This window comes from Garra rufa, chromosome 6 (assembly GCF_049309525.1).
Source record: "Garra rufa chromosome 6, GarRuf1.0, whole genome shotgun sequence".
Taxonomy (NCBI): domain Eukaryota; kingdom Metazoa; phylum Chordata; class Actinopteri; order Cypriniformes; family Cyprinidae; genus Garra; species Garra rufa.
In genome coordinates, this window is record NC_133366.1 from 26713515 (window position 1) to 26739396 (window position 25882).

The 25882-nt window shown below is 37.1% G+C and overlaps 2 protein-coding genes across 3 annotated transcripts in view; one reads left to right on the plus strand and one right to left on the minus strand.

Moving 5' to 3' along the window:
• Positions 1 to 13883, plus strand: part of kcnq5b (potassium voltage-gated channel, KQT-like subfamily, member 5b) — a 147413-nt gene extending 133530 nt beyond the window's left edge. Inside the window, exons 11-14 of the mRNA XM_073842231.1 lie at positions 1404 to 1512; positions 5222 to 5353; positions 11293 to 11419; positions 12193 to 13883. Coding sequence (XP_073698332.1) covers positions 1404 to 1512; positions 5222 to 5353; positions 11293 to 11419; positions 12193 to 13293 — 1469 coding nt within the window. The 3' untranslated portion in view covers positions 13294 to 13883. The remainder of the gene's footprint in view (positions 1 to 1403; positions 1513 to 5221; positions 5354 to 11292; positions 11420 to 12192) is intronic.
• A 1845-nt stretch (positions 13884 to 15728) lies between these two features.
• Positions 15729 to 24965, minus strand: eef1a1b (eukaryotic translation elongation factor 1 alpha 1b). 2 transcript variants are annotated; one of them, XM_073842842.1, is made up of 8 exons: positions 24866 to 24965; positions 23586 to 23758; positions 21178 to 21357; positions 20812 to 21108; positions 20192 to 20342; positions 19443 to 19699; positions 18494 to 18728; positions 15729 to 16491 (listed from the first exon to the last, which is right to left on the minus strand). In XM_073842842.1, the coding sequence occupies exons 2-8, from the start codon at positions 23727 to 23729 to the stop codon at positions 16367 to 16369; spliced, it is 1389 nt and encodes a 462-aa protein (XP_073698943.1). In that variant the 5' UTR covers positions 23730 to 23758; positions 24866 to 24965; the 3' UTR covers positions 15729 to 16366. The 2 variants fall into 2 exon arrangements, with proteins under 2 accessions (XP_073698943.1, XP_073698944.1); XM_073842843.1 differs by having other exon boundaries at positions 24797 to 24867.
• Positions 24966 to 25882: the final 917 nt, after the last annotated feature.

Here is a 25882-nt window from a genome sequence, read left to right on the forward strand (position 1 = left end):
GAGATGGACATTTGGTGAGCAAGTGATGTAATGCTAAATTTCTCCAAATCTGTTTGGAAGAAACAAACTCATTTACATCTTGGATGGCCTGAGAGTGAGTAAATTGTTGGCAACTTTTCTTTTTCGAGTAAACAATTCCTTTATTATTTCTTTATTATTTTGTTATTTCAGTTAGCAAACATTTGAATCAGAATTCTTAGTAGTACTCTTTAAAATAAAGGCTCTTTATTTGCATCAATGAACATCACTGAACATTCATGGAAAGGTTCTTTATAGTTGAATTCTTTAGATTTTTAAAGTGTTCTTCAAAATGGTTCTTTTAAGAACTGTTCACTGAAAAGTTCTTTAAGAAACCAAAAAATGGTTTTTCTATGGCATCGCTGCAAAAACACCCCTTTGGAGCCTTTATTTTCAAGAGAGTACACTAACATGCAGTTTACAGACTTGATTATGTGTTTAAAAACTGTTGCATCTAAATTTTGTGGGGCCACGTGAGAGACCCATGAGCGTCTGAGTGGGCTAACCTATGTGAGCCTTATAAATAATTGAACTTTTCAAGAAGTAGCATAATTCTACAGTCAAGAGTCCTTTTGCCTCAGAGCACAAACTGAAAACCTTCAGATACAGCCAGAAGCAAATATTACTTCCTCAGTAATGCCCTATGGCTGTAAATATCTTCCTCTTGCAATAGACTGATTGATTGCAGCCTCTAGTCAGGTTGTGAGAATCCTTGAAGTAGCATAGGGCAGGATTAGTCTTGTGTATCCAACGCAACACTTTCTTTTCCACAGTCTCTGGTTTACATCATAACTGTAGCCATAGATATCCTTTTATAAAGTAGCCACAGAAATGCACTGGAATTTACATTTACATAGAAAACTGTACCCACAAAAATGTGAACTATTACCAGTTTAGATGATTGCTTCACAGAAATGTAATTGAACATGCTAGTTTAGAAAAACAGACATAAATATAAATTTTAGATTAATGAGAACCTGTGAAAATGTTTACTCTTTATTGCATACATTCTGATGAAAAATACTGCATATTCTTAAAAATGTATTTAAGTACAAGTACTGTACAGTTGTTCAGTTTCAATTCATTCTGGCCTGCACTACTTCATTAGTTTCTATTCCTTTGCAATTGCTGCATTTTTCCTCTGATGTTGGTCTCAGATGTTGCTTTGAGTAGGAGACCCTCTCTCCAGATTGAATCAAAGATTTTCTTTTAAATATGTTTTATTGAAAATTAATGCTGTTTGTTGTTTGTTTGCTTGTTTGCTTTTTACTCATTTTCCCTGTCTTTTTATTTGGTGATGCTTTCACATAATCTCTCCTTTCTGACTGACTGTTTATGCTCATTAGTGCTTATGACTTTTTTGAAACTTTCATTGTGTGTCATAGGTGAGGCTAACGTTGGTGCTGATGACGCTTTTGATGAGAAAGGGTGTCATTGTGACATGTCAGCAGAGGACCTGCCACCCGCGCTAAAAACCGTCATCAGAGCAGTGAGGTAAGAGCAGCAATTTGTCTCTTCAGTTCAGCATTTGAGCTATCAGTGATTATTGATTTAAATTAATTGGAAGTTTCGGCATACAGTATAAGGGTCATTCCTCTGATTTTTTTCACCAAAATTAATTGTTCAAAGCTTTTCCCAATACTTTAGTACGCCCATTATAATGAATAAAAATAATTATTGCAGTTTAATATTTTTTAGCATAAAATAATGTCTTAAACCAAGCATTTTGTCATCTTCCTGAGGCACTTCCTGAGTTTACTTAGAAAATTATTAACAAAATGTGCATAGTGTCTGTGATTTTTGGCAATAATGTAAGCATTTATTTGTGTTACTTTCTTATTAAGAATATTTTTCTTCTATATTCTATCTATAAATCTATATTCTGTGTCCCTCAGTCTGAACTCAACCCATAACACTGACCATTCTACGCCCATAATAATTTAGACTCTGCTCATACGTGACATTGTCAAAAATGTTAAAAATATGCTCAATGTTACATTTGTTATCATTAAATTGTTATCAGGGACACATGAGTAGTATGCAGATGTTTGTTTTATAAAGTTCTGTGTACAATCCTTTTTAAACCAATCCCATTTTGTGTCTATTACGGGGTTGAGAAAAAAGGTGTCTCAATCTGAAAAAAAAAATGAAAATAATAAAAGGTTGTCTGAGGTGGAAAAATATGATTTTATGGAGGTTTGACGTGCCTAATTATGTGGGGTATTTAGAAAATCAATCATATGTAGTTGAAAAACAAATTTTCATGTTGACCCATAAATGCTAAGCTAAGTTCCAAGCTGTTTTTGTGGCTTGTACGCTAGATGCATAATGACTTTTTGGAGTTGCTTTGTTGGACGGTTACCTGTATAATATATTACAAAACAAGTTGAACAAACTCAGGGTTGCAAACAAATATAACCTTGCTAAGCATACCACAGTAATCTTTATCATTTTATTAGGGTTTGATCTTAAGTTTCTGATTAGTCCACAAGGATCCTTTGCAGTGAATGGGTGCCGTAAGATTGGAAACTCAAACAGCTTATAAAAACATCACAACCATTCACACGACTCCAGTCCATCACTTAATGTCTTGTAAAATAAAAATCTATATGTTTCTTTAAGATGTTTTTACTGTAAACTGTTGCTTCTACACTCTTAAAAATAAAGGTGCTTTAAAGGGTTCATCCAGCGATGCCATAGAAGAACCATTTTTGGTTCCACAAAGAACCATTCAGTCAAAGGTTCTTTAAAGAACCATCTCTTCTTTACCTTTTAGTCTGAAGAACCTTCTTTCGCATAAAGAACCTTTTGTGAAACAGAAAGGTTCTTCAGATGTTAAAGGTTCCTTATGGAACCATTTAGACAAAAAAAGTTCTTCTAAGCACCTTTATTTTTAAGAGTGTAGCAAAAAGTAGTCTATAGTCCATAATCCATAATAACAATTTCACCAGTGATAAAATCAATTTGCTGTTGCCCTAAAATCCACCTAAATATTTGTTTTAACAGTTCTGGCTAATAAAAGGTGCTTGATCTGTGCATATTTCTCTGGAAGAAGCGTTATTATTGATAATTGATGGAAGCAACTGTTTAAAGTTAAAATGTAGTGACCATAGATTTGTTTCCTACAAACATGTAGCTTTTCACTTCAAAAGATGTTAGTTGATGGACCGGAGTCATGTGGATTACTTGTGGATTATTGTGATGTTTTTATCAGCTGTTTCAACTTCTCATAGCACCCATTCACCGCAAAGAATCCATTGGTGAGCAAGTGATATAATGCTAAAATTCTCCAAATCTGAAGAAACAAACTCATCTACACTTGAGGGAGAGTACATTTTAAGCAAATTTCTGTTTTTGAGTACTATTCTTGTAATGTTGCCCAATTTTGCCACTGATTTTGACCAAATGAATGGGCGTAACTAGTTACTAAGTTAATTACTTTTCCCTTGAAAAAGTAAAGTAATGTTTTAATTTAATTGCAGTTACTTCTTATGTAACTGAATTTAATACTGTGTATAGACTGTAAAACATTTACATAGCATTTATATACAATACAATAGTGGATTTAACAGCAAACTATAAAGTCTAACCTAAAATGAAAGCTTTTTATGTACCCAACTCACCAATACTTTGGTGAGTTAATAAGAATATTGGTAACACTTTAGTGTCCAATTCTCACTATTTACTAGTTGGTTATTAGCATGAATATTACTAGGATAATGGCTGTTCATTATTAGTTAAAAAGCACATATTAATGTCTTATTCTGCAAGACCATATTCTAAGTCCTTAATCATACCCAATTATTAAACTTAATAACTACCTTACTAAGCATTAATAAGCTGTAATTAGGAGTATATTGAGGCAAAAGTCATAGTTAATAGTGAGAAATAGGCCCTAATCTAAAGCGTGACCAGAATAATTTATGTAGTTATCTATTATTTATTTGAAAGAATTAAAAGAAACGTTTCATGTCTATCCTTGAATTATTATTTGTCGAGGTTGATATAGGAATTAGAAAGTAATTAGTTTTGAGTAATTAAATACTTTTTGGAGCAAGTAATTTGTACAGTAATCTAATTACACTGTTGAAGATGTAATTAGTAACTAGTAATGAATTACTTTTTTAGAGTAACTTAGCCAACACTGCTTCAGAATAAGGCTCAATACACCGAAATACTCAAATGCTGTGTTTTAAAGCAACAAATTCAATATTTATCTATTATATTCAACTGCGTTGTACATAATCCATTATTAGCTCACACTAAACTCAAAATTGCCTTGCTCGCCTCTTAAACCTGCTTTGTGAGACAGGTCTCAAGCAAACAGTGCAATGTTAAACAGCATTGCAGAGCCGCAGTATTTACAATATTCTGAGAAACCAAACTACAAAAGGTTTACTAAACTCTATAGCCTAAACTGAGAAAATATTGTAACATAAATACACAAAAATATGCACATCACCTTTAATGAATATGTCATTGTCTGCTTGTCAATCTTGTTTAATTATTCTCACAGTCACTGACAGCATGAGATGAATCAGTGTCTAATTATCTCATTTCATTAATTTCACTATCAAGAAAGAATACTGTCATGCTGTTCACACTTTACACACATCAGCCACGCTCTTTTCTTTTTGTTTGGTTTAGTATGTGTAGGTCAGTGGAAAGCTGAGTGCTAGATTGACAGTATATGCTCATCTTTTCCAGCCTCTCGTTTTTCGCTTTCAGTATGAGAAATGAAAATGAACTCAGTCTTCTTTAGGCTGTCCTGCTTCACTGAATATTCCAGGCTTTAGGCGAAATGTTGTGGTAACCCTGTAGCTTTCAGCTGGGGTCTGGTTGGGCTCTGTCGCGTATGTGACGCCAAGCTCAGACTTTCTCAGGGTGTTGGATTTGTCTACGCTGTCATTTGATCACCTTAGTTTTCAGAAACATTGCTGTGGTTATTCTGAGTCACCACAATGTAAACTGCAAATAATTTGATTTGAAATATATTGGGCCAAAGCTTTTTGTATTGTTCCGTTAGATAATCTAGTTGCTGAAAAAGTGCTGATTCATTCAGTATCATTTAATTTTATCAGTCATAGTGTATTTCGCTCAAAACAACAAGACAGATTCGCACTTTAAATATTTGTACCCACATATTTGTTTTGGGCTGTATAAGACTTTAAAAGAAGAGTAATGTTGGTATATTGTTTTGCAGGATCATGAAATTCCATGTGGCGAAGAAGAAGTTTAAGGAAACTCTGCGCCCGTATGACGTAAAGGATGTAATAGAGCAATATTCAGCCGGTCATCTGGACATGCTCTGCCGAATTAAGAGTCTGCAAACCAGGTAGGACAAACCAACTACTGTCCGAACATTTGTTTTGGAAAAATACCTTTATTCCGTAAAATGCATTAAATTGTCAAAAGTGACAATAAATATATTTATAATGTTAGAAACATTTCCATTTCTGTTCATCAAAGAATCCTGAAAAAAAATATGAGCGTTTCCACAAAATGACTTTATTTTTTCTGACATAAGAGGAATACATTACATTTTAAAATATATTCGAATAGAGAAAAAAGGTTAATGTCACAAGGATGGTCTGAGACGAGCGGATCCATATGCAGCATTTAATAGTACAGGCAAACAAACACAAAGGGGCAGGCAGAAATCGTAGTCAAACACAGGCAGAATGGTCGGGGCAGGCAGCGAGAATCAACCACGAGTGGGAGTCCAGGAATCAAAACATGGGAAAACAAACACGGGAAGAAACGCTCAGAAATGCAGCCGGGGCAATACAAGACTTCGCCCAGAGCTAGGTGTGAGAGTGGCTTATATGCAGTGTGTGTAAATGAACTGCAGGTGTGAGCAGTGATGAGTGCAGTGGCTTGTGGGGGATGAAGTCCATAATGAGTGGTGCAAGAGTGACTGATAACGGAGGCTCAATCGTGACAGAGCCCCCCACCTAAGAGCGGCTTCCAGACGCTCCAAATACCTGTGACAGTTCGGGAGAGTGATGGAGTGGGCCTGGCACAGAGGCATGAATGGAGGCCCCGGTCCATGTGCAGGTGGAGAACCAGGAGACTGAGGTGGAGCTGACGGAGGGAGAAGCCATGGTGGAGGAAGGGTTGGCTCCTCCATGGGGCCGACCGACGGAGGTGGAGCCTGAGGAGGAACCGGAGAGTCGATGGTCATGGGTGACACCGAGGATCCGGAGGGCCAAGGCGGAAATCAAGGCTCTGGCAACCAAGGCAGAGATGGAGGTCCGGAGGTACGCGGCGGAGCCGGAGCGACAGAGGACCGAGGCTGTGCCCGCGGGAGGGAGGAGGTCCACAGAGCCGGTAGGACGGAGTGACGAGGCGCAGCCGGAGGAGTAGAGTCCAGAGGCGAAGGTGGGGTGACGACTGACCAGGGCAGAGCCGGAGGGACGGTGGAGCTGGTGGACCAACGGCTGACGGCGGAGACGAGGGAGCAGAGAGCCGGGGTGGAGCCGCAGGGTCGGAGGGCCGAGGCGGAGTCCAGGACTCTGAGGCTGGAGGCGATGGTGAGGGATCCTCCAGCCAGGGCACCGATGGAGACTGGCAGTCCCACGGCAAGTCCTCTGCACCGAAGGTTGGTTGAAGGTTAGCAGAGGGACTGTCAGGAGACAGAGGTGGTAGGACTGGGGCAGTAGGGAGGGTGGGTGGGAAACTCGACAGTCCATACATGGCCTCCGTGGCCAGAACGGGGAAAATATACAGTCCATAAATGGCCTCCGTGGCCTGAACAGGGCAGACAGGAATCTCAGGACGGCTGGACGGAACCAGTGGAGGCTCTGGACGGCCGGGCGGAACCAGCGGAGATTCAGGACGGCTGGACATCAATCCTCGACAAACCGTGGGAATATGTGGGTGCTGTGGTTCTGGGCTAGCGGCCATCTTGTGTAGTGGCTCTGAGCTGGAGTTTACTGTGGGAACATTGTTGTCCTCTTCTTTGATTCCCACAGTAAAAGGAGAGCCACTTAGTTGCAGAGCAATGTCAATATAATATTGCAAAGTCCAGTCAGGTTCAAACATGGGCATGAGGGAAGCCAATGGCTCTAAGAGTCCTCCACGGAAGAAAATCATCAGGCATGCCTCATCCATAGTAGACTGATTAGCCAATTCGATGAAGTCCATTGCATACTCCTCAACAGACCGCTCACCTTGTTTGAGACGCATGATTTGTACCGTAGAATTCGTGCTGGAACCGGATGACACCATACTAGCTGCTGGATCCTTGTAGTGGCGAAGTCTTCTGTCACAAGGATGGTCTGAGACGAGCGGATCCATATGCAGCATTTAATAGTACAGGCAAACAAACACAAAGGGGCAGGCAGAAATCGTAGTCAAACACAGGCAGAATGGTCGGGGCAGGCAGCGAGAATCAAACACGAGTGGGAGTCCAGGAATCAAAACACGGGAAAACAAACACGGGAAGAAACGCTCAGAAATGCAGCCAGGGCAATACAAGACTTCGCCCAGAGCTAGGTGTGAGAGTGGCTTATATGCAGTGTGTGTAAATGAACTGCAGGTGTGTGAGTGTGTGAATGAGCTGCAGGTGTGAGCAGTGATGAGTGCAGTGGCTTGTGGGGGATGAAGTCCATAATGAGTGGTGCAAGAGTGACTGATAACGGAGGCTCAATCGTGACAGTTAAATGGTTAACAGTATTTCTCAATATTCTGTATTTTTCATTTAAAAAATGCAGTCTTGGTGAGGAGAAGAGACTTAAAAGATCGAAAGCATGAAAAACCAACCCCAAACTTTTGAACTATAGCATATACACATACAGTCAAACCAAAAATGATTCAGAGACCAGATATAATTTTTGATTTTTTTTTTACTAGTGGGTGCAGGACACTTTATTTAATTTATGTGAGAATAGCAAAATGAAGTAAACTGTTATATTTTATCAGCAAAATTTGGGACCGAAAATTAGATTTGACACTTTTGCCTGACCATGTTACTTACCTTTCCATCAAAGTTATCTGACATAAGACACAGTTATCTGACACATAAGACATAGTTATCTGACACAGTTCTTGTCATATTTTATTACCATTTTCTAAACTATAGCAAATAAACTGTGATAATGTGAGAAATGTTGAATGTGTCTGAATAAATTTTGTTTTGACTTCGGTATATGAAACTTTGATTAACTAAAACATACATGTGTTTTTAATGACCACCAAGGACAAATGTTCACTGGTATGGCGAGTAGCGAGTGGCTGATTTTTAGTAAATCCTCATTTACAATTTTTTTTCATATGTTCTGAAGCTTAATGTGTAAATACTGTATGTGTAAATATGTAGCAATATAGTTTTTAATAGCAATAAGTCACCTGATGGAGTTTAGGTTCCTTGCCACTGTCACCTTCTGGTTTGCTTAGTTGGAGTCTGAAAGACACTTAACCTTTTAGAAATGTATTGATACAACCACATTGATTTACATGATCAGATGAGAGCAAAACTTCAAAAAGAATTAAGCTGAATAATGACACTATTGTTTTCTGTCAAACTACTTTACAGCTGAATTGCATCTTGCATTGACACTGATTTTGAACTGAGCTGACTGATTGTAGAACTGCCTATAGCTAATCGATTAACACTGTTATTGATCTAAACTGACTTGAGCTAAATAATGACACAGTTGTCTTTTAGAGCTTTACAGCAGGTCCAGTGTGCCTGCAGGTAACACAAGTCTTAATTTTTACTTTTTGGCCTTTGAAGTTATAGGAAAATGAAGGATTTGAACTTGCATCACATCACCCACATAGGCACAAAATGAAGCATGTGTACTAATCACTAGGCATTCTCTCTTTACATATGAATTACAGGAACAGGGGTCATACTTGATACACAGCCAATCAAAACTCAATGCAGCATACTCATTATAAATCAGCTCTTTCACCCATAGCACATAACATTAAATGCTTATATATTCAAACAACAAGCATTTTTAAACATGCAGCCCAATCAACAGAGGTTAACAGTGGCACATACAATCAAGAATTTGATTCATCAAGAAGATTCATCTTGTGTAACATCAGTTTGAACATCAATCTAAGCTGTATGTGTGAACTAAAACAATGACAATCAAAGATTGTTAGCAACAACATACAGAGCCTTGCGAAGGTATTGATACCCCTTCATATTTTTTCACGTTTTGATATGTTGCAGCCTTAAGGTAAACTGCTTTAAATTACTTTCTTCCAGATCAATCTACACTCCATACACCATAATGACAAAGCACAAAACAGATTTGAGCAAATTTTGAGTCATCAAACCAGAGAATTTTGTTTCTCACAATCTGAGAGTTCTTTAGGTGCTTTGTTGCAAATTCCAAGTGGGTTTTCATGTGTCTTCATTGAGGAGAGGATTGAGTTTGGCCACACTGCCATAAAGACTGGATTGGTTGAGTGTTGCAGTGATGACTGTCCTTCTGTCCTCTCCCATCTGCATATATGATCATGGAGCTCAACTAGAGTGACCATCAACTTCTTGGTCACCACTCTAGCCAAGGCCCTTCTCCATCAGTTCTCAGTTTTGCCCTTCTCAGTTTGGCTAGGAGGCCACCTCTAGGAAAAGGTTGTTTCAAACTACTTCCATTAAGGGTAACAGACACTGCATGCTTCTGTGAACCTTCAATGCAGCAGAAGTTTTTCTGAACTCTTCCCCAGATATGTGGCTTGATCCAATCCTGTTTCTGAGTTCTACCTCAGGGCTTGGTTTTGCTCTGTTATGCATTTTCAGCTGTTAGACCTTTTATTGAGAGGTGTGTGCCTTTCCAAATCATACTCATTCAAATGTATTTAAATGTATTGTAAATTCCAAAGTTATTTCAAACCTGTTTTGTGCTTTGTTTTTATGGTGTATGGAATGTAGATTGATGTGGAAGAAAAAGTAATTTAAAATAGTTTAACATAAGGCTGCACCATAACAAAATAGGGGTGTAAATACTTTCACAAAGCACTGTACGTGACCTCTATATGATTTCCACATTGGTATGTGGTTTACACTAATGTCATCATGTCACATGTGTTCTGAGGGTCCTGAGGCAGTGCTTCTCCTTGCTCATATATGGGTCACTGGGTGGTGGTAAAGCCCTGAGGTTCTGCCATACAAAGTGATGTGGAGTGTTTAAGAAGCTATACATCATTATTGCATAGTATTATTATTATGTGCCATTATTTATCATGGGTACATACAATACAATTTTGACTCTCTCCATTTGAATATGTGTACTACCTTGCTACATATTATGGGAAAAATGTCAAATGTGTAGAATATCTAAGTACTTAGTATTCATGATCAGTGAGAATATTCGAAAGATGTATTGACGCATCTGCTGAGATTCTGAAGTTTGTAATAATTGGACACTTTGCTATCCCATAAAACTTTGGAAGTTGAGACGTTGAAAAAGTTTTTAAACAGCCAGACAGCTGTATGCCAAGTATCTCTTTTCAAGCAATTTTTCTCTTTATAACCATGGCAGGTCTTTTTGTTATTTTTTCTCACTGAAGCCTAGAGGAGTCAAATTATCAAGGTTTGTTATGAAGTGAAACCAGTGCCACCATGTGACCAAAACAGAGCATCACATTTCCTGATTTTTCATAGTCTAAACTAGGGGTGTCCAATCCTGCTCCTGGAGGGCCACTGTCCTGGAGAGTATAGCTCCAAGCTCAATTAATCACACCTGAACCAGCTAGAAACTATAAACTTCCAGGCAGGTGTGTTGAGGCAAGCTGGAGCTAAACTAAGCCAGACATCGGCCCTCCAGGACTGAGTTTGGATGAACAAATGAATAACAGATGAATAGTCCAAGTCTTTATAATTGTGTATAATATCACTGTGTATTTTAATGTTAAAGATGTATCTGGTTTGCTAATAGTAGAAGCAATTGATAAAGTGTCATTATAGATTCTCTCAATTCATTACAAAAAATGATTTTCTTAGTATTATTGTCTTGTTTTCTAGTATAAATATCTAAAAAAATTCTTGAATCAGGATGCATTTACTTGAAAAGTAAAATAAAAGATATTTTGTCCTGTTTTCTGAAAAAAAATTATCCAAACGTCTTTGCTTTTCAGGTAAATGCATTTTGATTCTAGAATTTTTAGATACTTATATTTGAAAAAAGACAAAAATAGTAAGGAAGAAAATCATTTTTTGCAGTGTTCTGTCTGCTCATTGGGGTGTGAATCTTCATTTGTTTTTGCACATTTTATTCCTGTGTCTTTCTGCTAACGTCTGTTTCTCACTTTCAGGGTGGATCAGATTCTTGGTAGGGGCCAGATGCCTATGGATAAAAAGGTCAGAGAAAAGCTGTTATCTGACGGAGACATTCTGGAAGACGTGAGCATGCTGGGAAGGGTGTGTAAAGTAGAAAGACAGGTGTGTATAGAGACACTCAGTTAAACAGTGCATTACATAATCACATGTCCCATATGTCACACTGAATCAATTCATACAGTATCATATTTCAATGGATCTCTGAAGACATTTTTGATTAAATCCGAGAGCTTTCTAAATCTTCATAGAACGTAATGCACATTCAAGGCCCAGAAATGTACTTTTTGAAGTTACGAGAATAGTTTTTTTGCAGAATAAAACAAACAAAATAAAAATAATGACTTTATTCAACAAGCCATTCAGAAACGAGTCAGAGAGCTGTCGGATTTCATCAAAAATTTCCTAATTTGTGTTCTGAAGATTTGGAACAGGTTTGGAACAACATGAGGGTGAGCAATTAATGACTCAATCAATTAATTATCTCTCTAACATTATTGGAATAAAAATGCCCAACATTTTGATAAGGCTATTTTCATAGCTAGTCTTTTACGTACCCTAAATACACACATATATATTATATTTTTACATGTTTAAATGTAAATTACACACAATAGAACACCCTGTTCAGAAAAGAGATTTACCTTGATTTTTTGTTATTGTTTTTCTAATGTCATTGTCTCATGTTTTACTGTTTACTGAATATAACATAAAAAATAATACTATTAAAACCAGTGGCTCTCAACCAGGAGCGACAGCAAACTTTAATCTAAATTAAAATCAAGATCTTTCTTTCCCCTTCAACTGTTTTTATTGAAGAACCTTTGTATTGCTTTCTGACAAACAATATTTCTGTTTTCTGTATACCACCTCTATAGGTACAATCTATTGAATCTAAGCTGGACTCTTTGCTGGACATCTACCGGCAGGTTCTGCAGAAGGGTCCTTCCTCTGCCCCTACTTTCTCCCCTCTTCCTCCTTTTGGGTTGGAGGAGACGTCAGACTATCAAAGCACCATCCTCAGTAAGGATCTCTCTTGCTCCTCCCAGGTCAGCCAGTCCATCTGTGGTACTCACCCCAGAGCCCTCCAACTAATATTAGCCCCCAATGAACTCAACCTCAACCAGAACAACTCCACAACATCATCTCCTGGGCTCAATCCAGTCTCTACCTCACCTTTTAACCCATCAACCTTCCAGGTTCCATCAACCCCATCCATGGAGTGTCCATCAGCACAAGGGAGTCCTTCTCAAATCCTCAGCGCCAACAGTTTTCACCCTTCTGTAGGCCACTTTCCATGTGTCGGTCAACCACCTCCACTTCCATCCTCAGTCTCTTCAAAACTTCAACTTTCTTCTGTTCCTTCACAACCGGGCCATGTTCGCAGCATGGGACCCTCTAGGTCAGACCCCAGCGACTACTCCAAATCCTGCTTCAGAGGAGTAGGGATAGACTTTGGGCTTAACTCTAGTATTCAACAAAAAAACAGACCCAGTGCTAAAGAGGACAGTTCTTGGAGGAGACATATAAGCATGGATGCAGAGATGGACCCTCTTGTTCCAGTCTCTCCTCTCGCCCCAATTCAAGGCCAGTGCAGTGGGGACAGAGGATTGGGGAAGTCCCTCTCTGTACAGGACCTCATTCAGCCTGCTCTGGAAGGTGTTGGTGTGGACACGCATTCTAGTCAGGCTAGTTTCTCCACCAGCGTTAGCAGCAGCCAGGACTCTTCAGCTGGGGGCATTGAGATGGGAGTAGGGGGCTGGGGAGAAGCTGATCTCTTCATCGGCGATAGAGACCTTGAGATCTCAACTAAGGCACGTACTCAAGGGTTCAACTTTCTCTCCCAGCCCCCCATTGATGCATCCTACTCCTCCGAGCTGCTTAGGACAAGTACGGCTGGTTCTAGTCACACCCTAGCAAGTGGACATACGCCCAATACAGGGAGCAATGAGACTATGCCACATGTTCGACTAAAGTAACGTGTTACAAACTCTTAGAAACCACCTCTGATGGAATGAAACTTTGATATGAAAGCTTATTTTATTTTGGATTGTTTTGTATTTTTTATGAAGGCAAAGCAAATTTAGATCATTTTTTATACGTGTTCTATTAGCTTGGTTTATTTTAAAGAAACGATTACGATTTCATGTAGGCCACCGTACATGACATATCATTGCATGCATTGTTCTTTTTCAAATGTACTGTAACATTTTTAAAAAAATCTAATTGAATGTGGTAGATTAATAATCAAACTGCTGAAATGATCAAAATCAGAGATGGCATGAACTATTCACTGGACTGCATGCACACTGCATGTCTCCAGTCTCAAAAAGGCTCTTCAACCCGATATTCACAACATGAGAAAAATAGAAGAAAGTGTCAGAACATAAGACGGTAGAAATATGTTACACTTTCTGATTTCAACCTATTGTATTAAAAGATCATTTACTTTTCATATGTAAAAAAAAAAGTGCCAGACATGTTGAAGGAAACTGACGCTGCTGAAAATTGTACAGTTTTGATAAAGCAGATTAAATGTTGAGAGGAGCACCTCATAGTTTCTGCACTACATCAGTTGCTGTTTTTGTATTACTTGTTCTTTTTAATATACAGGACATTATTATACAATATACTGTAACTTTTAAATGATAATTATTTATACAGTTGCAATCAAAAATATTCAACCCCCTTTACCTGCAAGACATTTTGCTGCAGAGAACAAACAGTTCAAAGGCATCAGTATACCATTGGAGAAAGTATATTAATACACATTTAAGTAATTCTGAGAACATAAGTTGATAAATAACGAAAAAAATCGAACTGGCTCTAAACATTCATATTCAAAATGATTCAACCCCCAAAATTTGGTGCAGAATATTTTATTCTTTAAAACCACCAATAAACGCTTTTGGAAGTTCTTAGAAGCTTCTGTCACCTCTCTACTGCAATCTTACCTCATTCCTCTCCTGAAAAAGCTTTCAGATCACTGATTTGCCACTGCTTTCTTCAAATTCAACCAAAGAATCTGGAGACTGAATAGACCACTCAAGAACATTCTATGACTGATCCCTGAACCAAGCATAAGTAGATGGTGGAGGTTAGATGTTTACTTTAGGATGATTGTCCTGCAAGGAAGTCCATTGATGATCAGCTTCAGTCTCTGCACCAAAGGCATTCTTGCCAAAATGGCCTGATGCTTCAAAGAATCCATGATGTCCTTCATACAGCAATGATTTCCATTTCCTGCAACAGTGAAACTTCCCCGTAACAGGACTGGTTCACCTCAGTGTTTGACTATGGAGATGGTGTTCTTCTGCTCACAAGTTTTTCCTTTTTTGTACCAGACATACCACTGATTCATTGGTCCAAAAAGTTCCAGTTTGGTCACATAACTCCATAAAACATTCTTCCAGAACTCTACAAGTCTATCTAAATGAATTTTAGCATATTTAAGTCAGCGTTTTATGCTCTTCTCGGTCAGGAGTGGCAATCGGGAAGTTCCATGCTTGTCTTGTCTTTTATTGGGTCATCTTCAAAGTCTTTGGCTGTGCATTGAAGGTTTTTCCTCAGTTGTTCTAATCAAACATTTCATGATATTGTGCTTTTTCTTAAACACCCTCAAATGTTTTCTGGTACAACACATTTTAGGTTAAGGAACAGCTGCCAGCTGTGTCTCTACAAACTTTTAATGTCTTGGAAGTCTTCATAGCCTTAGACTTTCTAAATACAAATATTTCTTCTTTATAGCTTCTCTATAACATTTGTGAGAGCTCTGTTGACTTTGTTGTATTAGCTTTTCAACTTCAGCACATGCATGGGCTAACTGTATGTACAGTATGTGTAACAGCTTAAGCTAATTCTGTTTTCTAATAGGTTTAATTGTGTTTTAAGACAATTTTGTTCTCTATGATACAAATAAGTCACTAAAAACAGAAATGTTGAATAGGGGTTGAATAATTATGACATAGCAGTTTTATTTAAAAAATCCTAGAACTCACAAATATTACATTATATATTGACATTGCCAGTAATCTGTTATAGGTGCAATATTTATAAAGTCCTTGATCTTCAGAAAAGCTTGTATTTGTGAAGTACTGCAGACTCTTGGGGGTTGAATAATTTTGAATGCAACTGTATATATATATATATATATATATATATATATATATATATATATATATATATGTTATTGCTGTTCATTACAAATGATTATAACTGCTAATAATTTTTATTATTATATAATTTTTGGTAGTTTTTTTTTTTTATCAATTTAATATTTGTTGGCATAGACACCAGCACTGAATATTGGTATCAGAGCTCTCAAATATCTGATTTAAATACAGGAGCCTACATGCATCAAATATGTCTGTGAACATGTCTTATTATTTCTTTGTCTAGTAATTTAGAAGCAGTCTTCAGAGTTCAAATGTATTTTATTGTTGGTTATGAACCGACATACATTAGATAATGGCGAATCAAATTCCCGTTAAAGTACATGAGTGCAAGTGCAAACAAGATGGCTCATGCTTGTTCAGAGCACTGTCAGGGTAGACAGTAAAGTGCGCTAGCTACTTTAGCTTCATGCACACAAACACTGAAGTTCAGTTATAAAGCTATGTCACAACACATCAAACTAACATAACAGACTAACATAAAACCTTATACCTATTGGACTAGAAGCTGGAACACTTAGCTACTATTGCAAGCAAGGTCACACAAGCAATGTTAGCTGGAGGGTTTAGATATTGCACACAAGCTACAAGATAAACAAAGCTTACTCTACACTCCCACAAGAGGCAGATCTGCTTAAAGTGCTTATAACAATTAAACAATAGAACAAATACCACAACGAAGACTTAAAATTCAAACAGAACATAGGATTAAACATAAACATACTTATCACTATCATAATCATTGTCAAGCAGGCATTGTTATATTTTTCCTTCTTCTGCTTTTGCGATGCATTGTGATAATTAACCAAGCTTTGTTTATGGAGTTGAGAAGATGAGGGATGGTGTGGCTGACCCGAGTGTTCGCAGCCCAGCACAACATTCATTTGATCTTCTGGGCCTTTTGGGCAGACTTAGTGACCTTCCCAGAGGTCGGGGTCTTCTTCTCAACCCCCTTGATGACGCCCACTGCTACGGTTTGACGCATGTCACGCACAGCAAAGCGACCTGGGAAATCATCAGAAAAACAAAGTTTGTTATTATTATAAATCAAGGGTCTTTAATCTTGGTGAAGCCAAAAATGGAGTTGCTGGACAGAGAGAGACCAAGAAACACCCTGGTATAAAACTGATTGCTCCATTTTAGGTCCTTTGCGATATGATAAGGATTTACTGCCATAAAAATGTATTTATATACACTTTATTAAATGGCTCATGACATGAGAAATCAAATTGTCCTTGATCTTTTGGCATATAAGAGGGTTTGTACCATTAAAACATCCTGCAAGTTTCATAGCTTGAAATGTCCTCCTCATTATAAACAATTTGGACTCATTTGGATATGAGGTGCCAGATAACATCACAGGGGCACAAACATTTGCATAAACACTGCCTCCGGAGCAAGAGATCGACAAAATAGTCATCTTCTCATGATAGGCTCCGCTAACTGGCGTTCAGTCGCTTGACTTGACTTGGTTGCACAGAATGTGAGTGCCGTGTCACGTTAAAAGCAAATAGAAATTGCAATCACTGCCGCTATCTTGTCTACACTGGATACAGTATACAGATGCACGATCGCTTTCGGACACAGTCCACACACTTGAGGCACAGTGTCACGGAGAGTTCACAAAGAAACATTTGTTGAAAGATGAAGCGGTACTAGATCTGACTGCAGCTGCATCACAAATGGTAAGTAAATTATTTAATATTATACTACAGGACCGTTGAATGCTTGAATCGGATTGGCTGACGAACATTCTATGCATTCTGTGCATTATTTTCAGGAAATCGCACAGCGAACATAGTTCCAGGCAGCTCTTGGCCGCATTGCATGTCTATATCACTTCGCCACACGATTTCCGTTATTTCAAAGGTCCTTACAGCCTAAAATAGCAAAATAACTAAATCCCACAACGACACTGGCCAAACAAATAAGCAAAGTATACTTAAGCAATAAGGTACGAGAGGCCTTTATTGCTTTTACTCCTCAAGTACCTTATTGCTTTTATAAAACGGTTACCACACAATAAAAATATTAAAATCAAAAATATATATTAATTTATATATATTAAGTTGCATGTTAATGTTTTCATAAAGTAAAATCATTAACTGCCTTCCGCTGTAAAAAGTAGACCCTAACTGCTGCAGCTGTGTTTACGTTGCTAAGGGTGGTTGCTAAGGGGGTTCAATGATACACAAAACCGTTGAGTGAAGCGGTCATAGCAGTGCCGTATCATGAATACGACACAGCTGCTGACCAATCAGAATTGAGGAATGGAACTAACCGTTTTATAAAACAGGATAAAAACTACAGATTAATTCCATGTTTTTGCCACAATATTATATTTTATCATGTACAGAAAGCACCTACTCTATTTTTCCCACTCTCTCTCTCACACAGACGCACACACACACAGTTTGCACACGCGTTAGCATATGCGCTAATGTTGTTATCGCTGCTCTGACGATTATCAACCTAAAAACTACATGAGCTGCGTAAGAAATTAATCCTACTCACAATAGCGTTTTAAGGACAAAAACCGAAAGAATGTCTTGAAATATATCATCTAATCGATGTCTTGAGGTGTATAGTATAAGCGGAATAATTGACTTTGGTCCATTGAATTCTACGAAAATAATGCACACCCCTGTTTTAGACCTGTTAACATTTTTAGATTATGAATTATTTGGATGACACAAATTTGCATCCTGGCTCAAATGCTTTTTCCTTTTTTTCCATCTCTTCTCACTTATCACTTCCTGTGTTTCCTCAAACTGTCTTTCGAAATCCAAGTAAAAACGGCAAGTAATAAAACTTTGAGCAAATATCATTAATTTATGCCCACTATAGAAAGTCCATAGCACTGAAACATGATGAAATATACTTATAAAAAGCACTTACAAAATGAAGGCATGTTTACAGTGGTATTAAATTTGGTATAAAAGGTAAAAAATTAATAAGGACACTAGGAATCCATAACTTCAAAACCAAATGAAGATATGACCCTTACCAAGAGGAGGATACTCAGAGAAACTCTCCACACACATGGGTTTGCCCGGTATCATATCTACAATAGCAGCATCCCCAGATTTCAGGGATTTGGGATTGTCTTCCAGCTTCTTCCCAGAGCGACGGTCAATCTTCTCCTTTAACTCTGCAAACTTACAGGCAATGTGAGCAGTGTGGCAGTCCAACACGGGGGCATAACCAGCACTGATCTGACCTGGATGGTTCAGAATGATCACCTGACCAGAGCAGAAAGCGGATCAGTGAATAGTTTGTAATGTGAAACACAGTAAAATAAAAAAATAAAAATCTTGTTTGTTACACTGTAAAAAGTGTTAACCTGCTATTATTTTCTTAGAGTTATTTCTACCTGATAATGTATTTAGCCTAATTCAGTGATTTTACATTATTTTGACTTGGATAAAACCATTTCACCATTTATTTTTTTTCAGTGGTATATTCAAATAATTTGTGTCCCTGGACCACAAAACCAGTCTAAATTAGCATGTTTATTTGTACTAAAAGTAAAAAAAATAAACTGTATGGGTCAAAATTATATTTTTTTCTTTTATGCCAGAAATCATTAGGATATTAAGAAAAGATCATGTTACATGAAGATATTTTGTCACTTTCCTACTGTAAATATATAAAAACTTGATTTTTGATTAGTAATATGGATTGCTAAGAACTTCATCTGGACAACTTTAAAGGCAATTTTCTCAATATTTAGATTTTTTGCACCCCCAGATTCCAGATTTTTGAATAGTTGTATCTCGGCCGATTATTGTCCTATCCTGACAAACCATACATCAATGGCAATCCTATTTATTCATTTATTTATTAAAAAATTACCCTTATGACTGGTTTTGTGGTCTATGGTCACATATAATTATTAGATCATGAATTGTGTCAGTGTTTTCTATAACACTAAAACACCAAACTTAGACCTTTACCTGTGCGGTGAAACTTGCTGCCTCCTGTGGAGGATCATTCTTGCTGTCACCTGCAACATTCCCACGTCGGATATCTTTGACTGAGACATTCTTCACGTTAAATCCCACATTATCGCCTGGAAGAGCTTCAGATAGAGCCTCATGATGCATCTCCACAGATTTCACCTCAGTGGTCACATTCACGGGGGCAAATGTCACAACTAGGCCAGGTTTCAGAATGCCTGTTTCAACCCGTCCCACAGGCACAGTACCAATTCCTAAATAGTAACAAAAAGAGCAGAAAAAAAGAGGGACGTTTTACTAAATATATAATTTACTAAATATCAGTATTGTCTTTGCAATCTCAGTTATTTTATCTTTTAAAGGAACAATCTGTAAGTTTTTGCTGCTAGAGGGCGCATATTCGAAACAAACAGAGAACCAAAGGCGTAGTTTGATGATGCCGTGCTTGAGTGTGGAATCATGGGAGTTGTTGTCTTCAACCCCACTAGCGATTGCAATCCGTCGGGACATGGGCAGAAATCATGTCCATGGATGAGCTAATGTATTAAAGACTTAATATATAACACTGTACTAGTGTTTTTTTGGATATTTTAATAAAAATCGTACATATTGTGCCTTTAAAATACCATAGTCATTTGTAGGTCACACACCTTTGCAAAAAGCATTATACTATACACATGATCTCAAAGTTTGTTTAAACAAGTGGGTTTCATAATGAATCCCTTTAAGTTTGGGTGTCCTCTTACCTCCAATTTTGTAGACGTCCTGCAGTGGAAGGCGAAGGGGTTTGTCAGTGGGGCGGGTTGGAGGCTGAATGGCATCCAGAGCCTCCAACAGAGTTGTTCCAGAGGCACTCCCATCCTTACGAGTGATCTTCCAGCCCTTGAACCAGGTCATCTACAGAGAAAACATATTATTATAAACAATAAACGGAACTATGAGGAAGGTTTTGAACCTCTTAAGAGAAAAAAAATTTGGAAAGAAATTGATGTGACAGTAAAGGAATTTCTAATAAAAATCACAGTATTACAGTTTCCATAAAAATATATATTCTTGTGCAGCAAATCAGAATATTAGAATGATTTCTAAAGGTTCATATAAAACTAAAGAAACCAGAGTAATGGCTGCTGATAATTTAGCTTTGCATCACCGGAATAAATTACAGTCATTACATTTCCGTGCATATATACAGTAGTGAAGACATAGCATACGGTAATACACATATGTCATCTCTAGAAATAACATAACATCTAATAATTATGAGTTTGGCTTGTAAAAAAGCTAACTTAAGCTCTTTAAATATATAAAGCTATTGAGTCCATACATAATATGTAATATATAAACCTGTAGCTAATGTGACACTAACGTTTGGGCTGGCCTCCAGCATGTTATCTCCATTCCATCCAGAGATTGGAACAAATGCCACTGTATCAGGGTTGTAGCCGATTTTCTTGATATAAGTGCTGACTTCCTTCACAATCTCCTCATAGCGCTTCTGGCTGTAATTGGGTTCTGTAGAGTCCATCTTGTTGACACCCACAATCAATTGTTTGACACCCAGGGTGTATGCCAGCAAAGCATGCTCTCGTGTTTGGCCATTCTTTGAGATACCAGCCTCAAATTCTCCAACACCAGCTGCCACGATCAACACAGCACAGTCTGCCTGTATCAGGAGAAATTAAATGTTTAAGAAAATACGATTATGATTGGCCTTGTTATATTATATACAAACCTGTGAGGTGCCAGTGATCATGTTCTTAATAAAGTCTCTGTGTCCTGGAGCATCAATGATGGTGACATAGTATTTGCTGGTCTCAAACTTCCACAGGGAGATATCGATGGTGATCCCTCGCTCTCTCTCGGCTTTTAGCTTATCAAGGACCCAAGCGTACTTAAAAGAGCCTTTTCCCATCTATGAAAGGTAAAGGAAATATATCTGTTTAGAGAAAAACCTGCAACTGAATTTCTTAAACGAACAGCCTCTGTCACATAAAATACTACAATATGCAACACATTTTTTTTCAGTCCCCAGCACAGTTATATCATTATTTGCATAATTTTTCCTGTATTTGTTTATAGCATATAAAGGAATAGTTTATTCAAAACTACAAATGTACTCACCCTCAGGCCATCTAATAAAGTTGAGGTCAAATGTTTACATACACCTTGCAGAATCTGCAAAATGTTAATTATTTTACCAAAATAAGAGGGTTCACACAAAATGCACGTTATTTGTTAATTAGTACTGAGCTGGATAAGATATTTCATATAAAATATGTTTAGTCCACAAGAGAAAATAATAGTTTATAAAAATGACCCTGTTAAAAAGTTTACATACACTTGATTCTTAATACTGTGTTGTTACCTGAATCAGTGTTTTTCAACCACTGTGCCGCGGTACACTAGTGTGCCGTGAGAGATCGTCAGGTGTGCCGTGGAAAATTATTCAATTTCACCTAATTGGTCTAAAACATTTTTTGGAAACTAATAAGTTATCAGCTCTGTGTTCATACAAACAGGCCCAGGTTTCACACTGAGTAGGTAGAAATATGAAAGATCGAAAAAGACCTTTTCAAGACACCTTAATAATAATGACTGTATATTGTTAATTGCACTTTTTATTTGAAAGAAGAAGAAATATGAAAGATAAAATACTTTTTTCTTTGTGTTTATTTGATTCCTGTTCAAGACACTTTGATAAGAATGGCTGTATATTGTTAATATAGGCTACAGAGTTTCATTTTTTACAGTTTCGATTGTTGGTGTACCTTGTGATTTTTTTTTCAATTGAAAATGCACCTTGGCTCAAAAAAGGTTGAAAAACACTGACCTGAATGATCCACAGCTGTTTGTTTTTTTTGTTTTTGTTTTTTTGATAATTGTTCATGAGTCCCTTGTTTGTCCTGAACAGTTAAACTGCCTGTGTTCTTCAGAAAAGTTCTTCAGGTTCCACAGATTATTTGATTTTTCTGCATTTTTGTGTATTTGAACTCTTTCCAACAATGACTGTATGATTTTGAGATCTATCTTTTCACACTGAGGACAGCTGAGGGACATACAACTATTACAGAATGTTCAAATGCTTACTGATGGAAACACAGGGAAGAAAGCACAATGCATTAAGAGCCAGAGGATGAAAACTTTTTGAATTTGAAGATCAGGGTCAATTTAACTTATTTTGTCTTCTGGAAACAGTACTAAATAAATGACAGGCAGTCTTATATGGAAAAAATATATATTTAGGCAAAATAAAAAAAAATGTACACATCCTTATTCTGTTCAAAGTTTACCCACCTTAATGCATTGTTTTTCCTTCTGGAGCATCAGTAAACATTTATAGTGTATATATAACATATATATATATATATATATAACAACTATCACTAAACAAAAAAAAACACTGCTGTGGATCATTCAGGTAAAAGCACAGTATTAAGAATCAAGGGGATGTAAACTTTTGAACAGGGTCATTATTATCAATTCAACTATTATTTTCTCCTGTGGACTATATGTAAGCATTTTTTATGAAATATCTTATTCATGTCAGTGCTAAATAAAAAAACATACATTTTGTAAAATCCCTCTAATTTTGGTAAAATAATTAATATTTTGCCGATTCTGCAAGGCAGGGGCGCCGCTCGCAATTTTGGACCCTATGACAAAATATGAGGTTGGGCCCCCCCTACAACACCAAAGCAGATCTCTGGGGGCCCCTAAAGGGTGTGGGCCATTAGACTTGTCCTAACTTTCCCCCCCTTAGCGGCGCCCCTGCTGCAAGGTGTATGTAAACTTTTGACCTTGATTGTATAGTTTGTTTCATTAGAAATTTGCTCATCAACTGATCCTTTGCAGTGAATGGGTGCCATCAGAATGAGAATGGTCTGAGGGTACATTCTCAGAAAAGTTTTGGGGTGAACAATTCCTCATGTTAATAACTTTATAGAATCGTTTATAGAGCAAAACGACACATACAATCCGTGATTTGTCCTGATATTCAGCAGCTTAGCACTCTTGCTTATTTAATATTACTTAAGTAGATCATCTTTCACACAGTGGGCCTCTTTAAATAATCGAATGCATTAATAATAACGCTGCAACAAATTGAAGATATTTTGGTCTTGCATATTTCAACTGATATACCTCTGCAGCTTCCTTCTCAAACTTCTCAATCGTCCTCTTGTCGATGCCTCCACACTTGTAAATGAGGTGGCCAGTGGTGGTGGACTTCCCTGAATCCACATGGCCAATGACCACGATGTTGATATGGAGCTTCTCCTTACCCATCACTGAGCTCTCATTGGGTTACACTCAGCCTACAACAGGAAAAAGGAGACTAAATAATTCATTATACAAATAAGTTATTTATGGTCTAATTGCGCACTGCTGTACAACGACAACCATTTAATCGCTCAATATACTTTATTATTTTCAGTTCTTCTTATTTCAGTTTGATTACAACACGTCAAAATCGATTTTGAAAAAAGATTTTTAAAAAAAGTAATATTTTGTTATCAGTATGGCAATACACCAACTAGTAGTTAATTTCATTGTCATGCTAAAAGTAAACATACATGCAAGTTACAGACTTACATATATGTCTCCTTATCATAACAGTAGATAATAAATCTTTGTTTCAGGTTATTATGGATGCAGTTCAAAATAATGATAGTGTCACTGAAAGGAATCTAATGTAGGGAGTTATAAAAGCCATACACCATAGCACAACAATGACCTCTAAAATAATTTACAGAATTGAAATGACAAAATCCTGCAGTTTTAATTAGTTAATGTTTTAAATAATTCATAGGCTACTATTGGTAACATTTTTAAATTAGGGCGATAAATCTGCTAATGTCACAGTATCCTTGAATGTTTCTCCATGTTTGTTTTTTTTCCAGCGTTGTCTGGGTTACAAAGCAGCACGGGCCACCTGCAGTATGCGGCAAAACTTGACATATAGCCTAAATAAAACGACAAAATATTTTATTTCAGAAATCTTTAAGTCTTTTTTTTTCTTACATGATCTCCATTTTAATAATAATGCACAATCATTTCGATATTGTCTCATACTAAACATATATGACATGGTTATGTAATTATGTCATGCATGTAAAGCATGAATAGATGCCACATCATGAAAAGCGTGTTGCCTGATAGCAAAGCATGACTGTCTGCTTGCAAAAATGGCATTAAATAATAAAAGAAGATGAATGTTGTTTCCACAACAGACCCTATCAGTTTCATCAGCGCCATGTTCTGTATTATGTCCTTACTCGAAATTAAACTCAAATACTGTACCGCACATCATGCAATCGCAATACCCAATAAAACATCCACCCGCTTAGTCCTACCGGCAAGACATTTAAAAGCGATATTGCACAGAGAAAACGCAGAGTGGGTGTGTTTTTCAGATGTCCAACCTTGGAGAGAGACGCCTGTAGTCCAGGGTAGCAGCAGCAAGAGTCGAGACTCTACTCCGTTGTATCGGATACTGCTGCCTAGGTGCCGCTGATATCGTCGTGTCGAAGGGATTTCTAGCTGTTCCACTAGAGGGAGCTGTCGATTAAGAAATGTATATAACCATATGTGACCCTAGACCACAAAACCAGTCATAAGGTTAAATTTTACAAAACTCAGATATATATATATCATATGAAAGCTCAATAAATAAGCTTTCTATTGATGTATAGTTTGTTAGGATAGGACAATATTTGGCCGAGATACATATTTGAAAATCTGGAATCTACGGGTGCAAAAAAATCAAAATACTGAGAAAATCACCTTTAAAGTTGTCCAAATTAAGTTCTTAACAATGCATATTACTAATCAAAAATTACATTTTGATAGGTTTACAGTAGGAATTTTACAAAAAATCTTAATGTAACATGATCTTTACTTAATTTCCTAATGATTTTTGACATAAAAGAAAAATCAATAATTTTGACTCATACAATGTATTTTTGGCTATTGCTACAAATATACCCCAGCGACTTAAGACTGGTTTTGTGGTCCAGGGTCACATATCTGGAGTACCGTATTTGACTTTTAGATGTGTGATGACTTTTGTATGCGGTGTTGTTACACAATGGTTATACTAAAACAAAACATAACAAAAAATTTTGTTATGTATCAAATGGCTTGGGACAGTTCACCCAAAAATGAAAATTCTTTCATCTTTTATTCACCGTCAAGTTGAGAACAAAAGAATTAGAAAAATATTGGTAACCAAACAGTAATCAGTTGATGATAGCGACTGACTGCAATAAAAGCCTATATATTAATTATTATGGAATATTATGGAAGTCAATCCATGCAGGTTTGGAACAACTTCAGTCTATGAATAAGGACAGATATTTTTAGGTAAATTTCCCTTTAAGTATAGAATTTATTGTTAAATTTGTGTCCTAGTTCCAGATTTTAAATCCTAAAATATGAAA